Here is a 9,119-nt window from a genome sequence, read left to right as displayed (position 1 = left end):
TTCATGATGAAGAAAAAAACGATATTGAAACCCCAGATAGGTAAGATGCAGATCAAAGGAATAATGTCAATGAGCCTGGACTCCTGCATCTTACAAGGGCACTAAAATCATTAATTTGTGAAGTCAGGAGTTTTTGTGTGTGTGTGATTAGCAGTAACTTTTTGAAATTCAACTACAGGTTTTTTTTTTTTTTCCCCCCAGAAAACTCCTATGAATCCTGGCTCCTCCTTTTCCTCTTTGGAACAGTTCCTCAGAACTATCTGAGAGGCTGCCATCACAGGCTATAGTCCTCAGTACGGCCATGGAATAAAATGTAATTGTCAACCTTTAGACTGGGCATTGTTTTTATTTTCAGTCAACAAGGGGTAGAGAGAGGGCAAAGGTCGCTAGGCCTAACACACCAAAGCCAGCAGTGGATGTTTCTGTTGCGCATACCTGTGGTGTCAGGGTCTAAATAACTCAGGCTTTGGGAAACATCTGCTGTGTGTTATTTTGCCTAGTAAAGTCCATGAGTTGGGAGAGGGATGGCTCCTAAGAGAGATGAGTCTCAGCAGTTAGGGGACTGAATTTCCTACATGAGTTTGAGCAAGCTCTGGGAGATGGTAAAGGACAGGGAAGCCTGGCCTGCTGCAATTCACTGGGTCTCAAATAGTCAAACAGGACTGAGTGACTGAACAACAACAAAAAGGTATCACAATTCAGGAGTAGTTAGAAAATGTCCTCATTGAGGTTGAGAGAAAGATGGACACTGGGACAAAGAAATGAAGCAGGAAAGTGGAGTGGGCCTTCAAGACATCCTGGTATATCAGTTCTGTTTCCTTGAACACTGACGATATATGTTTATGCTGAGTAATACCTTTACAATGATTTTCTCCTACAGTGGAGTTTTCCATGATCATCCTATGGGTAGAGGCTGTTTAACCTGTTTATCATAGTACAGTTCAGGGGAGACACCTGGACAGGCAGGAGTGGGAAACCAGGCTACAGAGAGGCAGAATAGAGCCTTTACTGTGGTGGATATTGTTTTCCTCTATCATGTCACTTTTGATGTATTAATGTATACCTTTTTTAGTTTCAGAAGAGTATTCATATCATGCTAAGCTATGCTTACTTTTCTCACTAACTTGGAATCTCCAGGGCAGAAACTCTCTTTTGTCATCACCTAGTACCATCTGGCATTCAATCACGTTTAAATGGATACAAAAATTAAAAAACGAAATAATGGAAAAATATATTTCCCTCGAGGAGAAATCATGACATCTATAACATATATTTAGCTTCAAATAATTAAGGAAACAAGAAGAAGAAAAAAAGAGAACCCGTAAAGACTGTTAACTATGTTGTGATCATACAACTGCAGATTTACTTGCTTGTGTCCTTTATTACACACGTTATGTTCCTGGGCAATTTAACTAATATTGAAGGAAATTTCGGGTCAATGAAATATTTAGGTGATTAAGTATGCTTTCACATTACCTGCTGTTACCTAAGGTATTCGTTTATTTCAAAACAAAGGGGCTAACCTAAAAGAAGAAGAAGAAGAAAAAAAAGGCGTTGGCTCCTCCTCCAGACCCCCCCAACGGCGGGATGACAGGGAGGGACCGCGCCCTCCCCGGAGACGCTGTCCTCGCGGCGCCGCCGGCCGGCTGGAGCCTCCTCCTCGGAGGGGACCCCGTACCGCGGAGCCTTGGTGACTACAAGGCTCCGCAGCCTTCCCGGGGGCCCATCCCCAGACAGGTCGGGGCGGGACCGGGCGCCGGCCACAGCCACGTGTATGAGCGGCGCGGCGCATCCGCCGCTTTCCTAGGAATTACCGCCGCCCGCCGCGGCCCGGCCGAGCGCCTCTGAGGAGGGTTGTCCCAGCTCGCTCGCCGTACCGCGCGGCCCCGCGGAGGGCAGGGCGCGCGGCCGACATGGGCGAGTCCATGTCCCGGAGGCTCAAGTTGCAGCTGGGCGGGGACGCAGATATGGAAGATCGGGCGTTCCCCAACCCTTTCCCGGACTACGAGGCCGCCGCCGAGAGGCAGGCCGAAGAACCGCCATGTTCTCGCACCCCGCTCTCCCCCGAGGAGCTCGGCCTCCCTTTCCACAGCGACGGGAAGGTGAGTCGGCGACAGGCTGTTAAGCCCGTGAAGCGCCAGGCCCGGAGGGGAGGGGCAGGGACGCCAGCGATGGTAGAGTCCAACTGCCGCCCCCTCGTCGGGCCCACGTCACCCGCCGGCGCCGCGCGGACGTCACGCTCCCGCGTCGCCCGGGTCACGGCCTGACCCGGGGGACGCCAGGGGCGAGAGACGCTCAGCCTAAGGGGGCGGGCAGGGGGCCGCGTGGCCCTGGAAGGCTGTGAACCTTTGTGCTATTAGTCTCTTTCCTCGTGGTCGGCGCCTCCTGGCTTCTCCTGCCAGTCCGCTAAAAAAATAGTCACAACCTGAAAGGAGAGTTTTATTTGATGACAGTGTTTAGGACTTCAAGCCAGGGAGACAGCATGTCATGTAGCCCTGAGAAACTGCCGGAGAAGGCCGGAGAGGGAATTAGGATATATTTAAGTTTGTAACAAGGCTCCAGGCAGTTAGCACATCAAAGTTTATTGTTAATTAAAGAAAATGGATAATCTCGAATTAAGGAATTTACTGTGAATGGGAAGATGGAGGAGTGTGGGGTTTTGGAGTCTTTTCTGTCCTGTGCATGTCAGCTGTCTGAGGCCAGCATCCTGGTTTTTTTGATTTCTCACATGCCTCCGAGCTCCTCAGCACTGAGGCTGAGGGTCGGGGGGTGGTGGCATCTGCTGAATAGCAGGCATTGTTTTCTGTTTTGGGAGCCCTCATTCACATTTGGAAGCCCCAAAACGCTGATGGCTGGACATGTGTTTACTGATGTGGTAGGAAAATATTTCTTTCACAGTCCCTCTCCATGGTTGGAAATTCAACCATATGGGAGAGACTTTTCATGACCTTTTTTTTTTTGTCCCGCCGCTCTGGAAGGATGTCTGAGATCAGAAGAAAGTTCCTGTTGATAGGTCGCTCCAGGTGTTAAATTCTGGATTAGGCCCATTGATAGACAATAGAAGATTCGCTGGATCCTCTACCTTCTAACCTATTAGGATTCAGGAGATATTTCCTTTGTTGCATCTTCCCATACCTAGAATACACTGTTACTGTTATGGAAAACATACAGATCTCTCTTTTTTTTTTTTTTTTAATCAGTTGCTTTAAGTCACTGTTAAATTTTTTGGAGGCCTGGCTACACATCTAAGAGAGGGCAATCTTATAAAATAGACATAAGCAATTTGGCTAGTAACCTTGACAAAGTCAGTGTAGCAGAGAGACAAAGCATAAACAATTTGGAAACAACAAATTAAAACATTTATTAATTTAATGAGTTGTAATCCAGTTGCAATAACCATTAAGTCCATAGGAGATCCAGCTGGAGAAGCCAGATCTTGGCAGGATCAGGCAGAGAGAAAAAGATAAATGTTCTATCTTTGTTTACAAAGGCATACTTTATCAACCTGTTGTAGGTCACAGCATAAGAGAAAAAAATTTACTGGAAAACAGATTCAAGTTAGTATGTTTTCTAAAGTCAAAGATGTAAATCATAGTTCATAAGTTCATTTAGTTTCATAATCAGTTTTTCCATTAGTTTGTAACTTGTTACCCAGTTTAGTGGCAGATGGTGACTGCAGCCATGAAATTAAAAGACGCTTACTCCTTGGAAGGAAAGTTATGACCAACCTAGATAACATTCAAAAGCAGAGACATTACTTTGCCAACAAAGGACCGTCTAGTCAAGGCTATGGTTTTTCCTGTGGTCATGTATGGATGTGAGAGTTGGACTGTGTAGAAAGCTGAGCGCTGAAGAATTGATGCTTTCGAACTGTGGTGCTGGAGAAGACTGTTGGGAGTCCCTTGGATTGCAAGGAGATCCAACCAGTCCATTCTGAAGGAGATCAGCCCTGGGATTTCTTTGGAAGGAATGATGCTAAAGCTGAAACTCCAGTACTGTGACCACCTCATGTGAAGAGCTGACTCATTGGAAAAGACTCTGATGCTGGGAGGGATTGGGGGCGGGAGGAGAAGGGGACGACAGAGGATGAGATGGCTGGATGGCACTACTGACTCAATGGACATGAGTTTCTGTAGACTCCGGGAGTTGGTGATGGACAGGGAGGCCATGTGTGCTGCGATTCATGCGGTAGCAAAGAGTCGGACACGACTGAGCGACTGAACTGAACTGAACTGAACTTAGTGGTATTAAGGCTATCAGAAACACATTTGTTTATTTGTTTCAAAATTGTTTTTATGAGTTTTTTGGAAAATCTTCATTTTGTAAAGGCAGTGTAAAATTATGATAGTCTCTGAAGGACAAAACTTAAAATAGCATAGTTAAAGATTTGAGTACAGTGTAATTAGTAAATTTGGATATGTTCCTATAACCATTAGAATTATGACTGGTAGCATTATATCAGGACATATCAGATGTTAAGGATTTCATATAAATTTTGCAACATCTGTATTAATGATATTTATCCATACATTATAACCTAAAGTTCGCCTTCAATCATTTGACAATGCTTTTGAATTAAAAATACCAAATAAACTTAATTTAACATTTGTCTCTGAGATGTTTTGGAGATGTTTCTTCGAAGCATCTATCTCTGAGTCAGCTGGAAGCTAAAACAGCTTAGTTAGATTTTGATATTTGGGAATTTTGATAGAAATATAAAAAATGTTTTAAAACACAGTATCATAGGTTACTGAAAGAATACTTATTCAACCAAAATCATAAAACAAAGGAAAACAAATAGAGATCACTTAAGGTTGTGGAAAGTCACACAATTTATTATTAAAAAGGAGCACTTCTCCAGGAGCACTTCTTCAGAAATCCAGTTCCACTCCTGCACTAGCTTACTTAACAAAATCCATTTAGTCAACTTTAATCTAAATTTAGATAATCCTGGATATGGATAAAACCTTTTCCTTTTTCTTTCCAAAATCTCTCAACACTTTCTATATTCAGCCTGTCTCTCATTTTCCATCTAAATAAAATCAACCGGCTCATACTTTCTTTTTCCTCAATAAAATGTAATTTCATCTTTTGTATCTTCTTTCTGAAAACGTACATTCCATTTCTTACTGTATACTGAAAGTTACTGTATCATTTCTCATAGGTTTTTAATTCCATGTTTAAATTAGAATCCTCAACTCTTAAAACCTCAATTTTAGTAAAGTTAAGAAGTAAGCAGTTATGAACTGTCTTACATTGGCATTCTGTAGATAGGTGTATAAACAACAGTGATAATTTCTAAAAACATTTGTTTTCTTATAGAGAACATCTCAGTTCAGTTCAGTTCAGTTCAGTTCAGTTGCTCAGTCGTGTCCGACTCTTTGCGACCCCATGAATCGCAGCATGCCAGGCCTCCCTGTCCCTCACCAGCTCCCGGAGTTCACTCAGACTCATGTCCATAGAGTCAGTGGTGCCATCCAGCCATCTCATCCTCCGTCGTCCCCTTCTCCTCCTGCCCCCAATCCCTCCCAGCATCAGAGTCTTTTCCAATGAGTCAACTCTTCACATGAGGTGGCCAAAGTACTGGAGTTTCAGCTTTAGCATCATTCCCTCCAAAGAAATCCCAGGGCTGATCTCCTTCAGAATGGACTGGCTGGATCTCCTTGCAGTCCAAGGGACTCTCAAGAGTCTTCAGCACCACAGTTCAAAAGCATCAATTCTTCAGCGCTCAGCTGTCTACACAGTCCAACTCTCACATCCATACCTGACCACAGGAAAAACCATAGCCTTGACTAGACGGACCTTAGTCAGCAAAGTAATGTCTGCTTTCGAATATGCTATCTAGGTTGGTCATAACTTTCCTTCCAAGGAGTAAGTGTCTTTTAATTTCATGGCTGCAATCACCATCTGCAGTGATTTTGGAGCCCCCAAAAATAAAGTCTGACACTGTTTCCCCATCTATTTCCTATGAAGTGATGGGACCGGATGCCATGATCTTCATTTTCTGAATGTTGAGCTTTAAGCCAACTTTTTCGCTCTCCTCTTTCACTTTCATCAAGAGGCTTTTTAGTTCCTCTTCACTTTCTGACATAAGGGTGGTGTCATGTGCATATCTGAGGTTATTGATATTTCTCCCGGCAGTCTTAATTCCAGCTTGGTTTCTTCCAGTCCAGCATTTCTCATGGTTTACTCTGCATGTAAGTTAAATAAGCAGGGTAACAATATACAGCCTTGATGTACTCCTTTTCCTATTTGGAACCAGTCTGTTGTTCCATGTCCAGTTCTAACTGTTGCTTCCTGACCTGCATACAGATTTCTCAAGAGAACATCTCAGGTGATACCAAACATTTTCATTAATATTCCCAAATACTTTGTTTTTCTACTTAGTAATTGATGTCTCAGTGTCTTTTAGCTAGTTAATAAAATTTCATCACATCAGTTAACATAACTCCAGAATTTTTAAGTCTTCAAATATCTGGAAAGATCAATTTAGTAGTCACTTCTAAAAGATAAGAGTTTTAACTCTAAAGCTCTTATTTACATTCACTTTTAAGTTTCCCTCATGGCTCAGAGGTTAAAGCGTCTGCCCACAATGCAGGAGACCCGGGTTCAATCCCTGGGTAGGAAAGATCCCCTGGAGAAGGAAATGGCAACCCACTGCAGTACTCTTGCCTGGAGAATCCCATGGATGGAGGAGCCTGGTAGGCTACAGTCCATGGGGTCGCAAAGAGTCGGACACGACTGAGCAACTTCACTTTAAGTTTCATTATATCAAGTTATTTTCTTGCAAGAGATCCAGTAAGGTCTTATTTATTAAACCTAGGTAAAATAATCTTAACAGCATGTCTTATTTTAATTAGATTAACAAACTTAAACCTTAATATCAGGGATCAATTTAATATTGACTATTTCTCAGTTCATGTGAACCTGAAAGTCATCATGGCCAGATTCTTTAAAAGTAAGAGCTTTTTATGAAGATTGCTGCTACTGCTAAGTCACTTCAGTTGTGTCTGACTCTCTGTGACCCCATAGATGGTAGCCCACCAGACTCCCCTGTCCTGGAGATTCTGCAGGCAAGAACACTGGAGTGGGTTGCCATTTCTTTCTCCAAGGCATGAAAGTGAAAAGTGAAAGTGAAGTCGCTTAGTCGTGTCCGACCCTCAGCGACCCCATGGACTGTAGCCCTCCAGGCTCCTCCATCCATGGGATTTTCCAGGCAACAGTACTGAATTGGGCTGCCATAGACCTCTTTTAAAATCAAATTCTAATTATACTTTTTTTGAAGTAGAGATATTTTATATGTATAATGTGGACACAGATATAAACAGGCAAACTCAAGATCTTGTTGCAGGAATGGGGCTTGAAAGTGGGCTCTTGTCTAACACTCGGAAATGTTCGAGGAGACACATTTGCTGACAAAGCAAGAGATTTTACTGGGAAGGGGCACCTGGGCGGAGAGCAGTAGGGTAGGGGAACCCAGGAGAACTGCTCTGCCACTTGGCTTGGAAGTCTCTGGTTTTATGTTGATGGGATTAGTTTTCGGGTTGTCATCGCTCAGAGAAGATGGATGCCAGAGAGGAGGATTCTGGGAGGTGGTCAGACGCGTAGTGTCTCTTTTTGACCTTTCCCAAATTCTTTGGGTTCAGTTCAGTTCAGTTGCTCAGTCGTGTCCGACTCTTTGCGACCCCATGAATCACAGCACGCCAGGCCTCCCTGTCCATCGCCAACTCCTGGAGTTCATTCAGACTCACGTCCATCGAGTCAGTGATGCCATCCAGCCATCTCATCCTGGGTCGTCCCCTTCTCTTCCTGCCCCCAATCCCTCCCAGCATCAGAGTCTTTTCCAATGAGTCTACTCTTCACATGAGTGGCCAAAGTACTGGAGTTTCAGCTTTAGCATCATTCCTTCCAAAGAAATCCCAGGGCTGATCTCCTTTAGAATGGACTGGTTGGATCTCCTTGCAGTCCAAGGGACTCTCAAGAGCCTTCTCCAACACCACAGTTCAAAAGCATCAATTCTTTGGCACTCAGCCTTCTTCACAGTCCAACTCTCACATCCATACATGACTACTGGAAAAACCATAGCCTTGACTAGATGGACCTTAGTCGGCAAAGTAATTCTCTGCTTTTGAATATACTATCTAGGTTGGTCATAACTTTTCTTCCAAGCAGTAAGCGTCTTTTAATTTCATGGCTGCAGTCACCATCTGCAGTGATTTTGGAGCCCCAAAAAATAAAGTCTGACACTGTTTCCACTGTTTCCCCATCTATTTCCCATGAAGTGATGCGACCGGATGCCATGATCTTCGTTTTCTGAATGTTGAACTTTAAGCCAACTTTTTCACTCTCCTCTTTCACTTTTATCAAGAGGCTTTTTAGCTTCTCTTCACTTTCTGACATAAGGGTGGTGTCATGTGCATATCTGAGGTTATTGATATTTCTCCCGGCAATCTTGATTCCAGCTTGTGCTTCTTCCAGTCCAGCATTTCTCATGATGTACTCTGCATATAAGTTAAATAAGCAGGGTAACAATGTACAGCCTTGATGGACTCCTTTTCCTATTTGGAACCAGTCTGTTGTTCCATGTCCAGTTCTAACTGTTGCTTCCTGACCTGCATACAGATTTCTCAAGAGGCAGGTCAGGTGGTTGGTATTCCCATCTCTTTCAGAATTTTCCACAGTTTATTGTGATCCACACAGTCAAAGGCTTTAGCATAGTCAATAAAGCAGAAATAGATGTTTTTCTGGAACTTTCTTGCTTTTTCGATGATCTAGCGGATGTTGGCAATTTGATCTCTGGTTCCTCTGCCTTTTCTAAAACCAGCTTGAACATCAGGGATTTCACGGTTCACGTATTGCTGAAGTCTGGCTTGGAGAGTTTTGAGCATTACTTTACTAGCGTGTGAGATGAGTGCAATTGTGAGGTAGTAGAGCATTCTTTGGCATTGCCTTTCTTTGGGATCGGAATGAAAACTCACCTTTTCCAGTCCTGTGGCCACTGCTGAGTTTGGGTTGGTGGTGGCTTATTAGTTCCCTGTTCCTTACCAGGACCTGCTGTGGTAAAACAACTCATGCAAATGGTTACTAGGGTGCCTGGCCAGGGTGGGCTGTTTCATTCA

The 9,119-nt window shown here is 43.7% G+C and overlaps 1 protein-coding gene across 1 annotated transcript in view; it reads left to right on the top strand.

The window, feature by feature from the left end:
* The first annotated feature begins 1,913 nt into the window (after positions 1-1,913).
* Positions 1,914-9,119, top strand: part of LANCL2 (LanC like glutathione S-transferase 2) — an 89,705-nt gene continuing 82,499 nt past the window's right edge. The window contains exon 1 of the mRNA XM_068982809.1: positions 1,914-2,102. Within this exon, the coding sequence (XP_068838910.1) occupies positions 1,914-2,102 (189 nt within the window). The remainder of the gene's footprint in view (positions 2,103-9,119) is intronic.

The sequence above is a fragment of the Capricornis sumatraensis genome, chromosome 10, assembly GCF_032405125.1.
Source record: "Capricornis sumatraensis isolate serow.1 chromosome 10, serow.2, whole genome shotgun sequence".
NCBI classification, from domain to species: Eukaryota; Metazoa; Chordata; class Mammalia; order Artiodactyla; family Bovidae; genus Capricornis; species Capricornis sumatraensis.
Note: the sequence above shows the minus strand (reverse complement) of the source record. Positions and strands in the feature narration are given on the sequence as shown.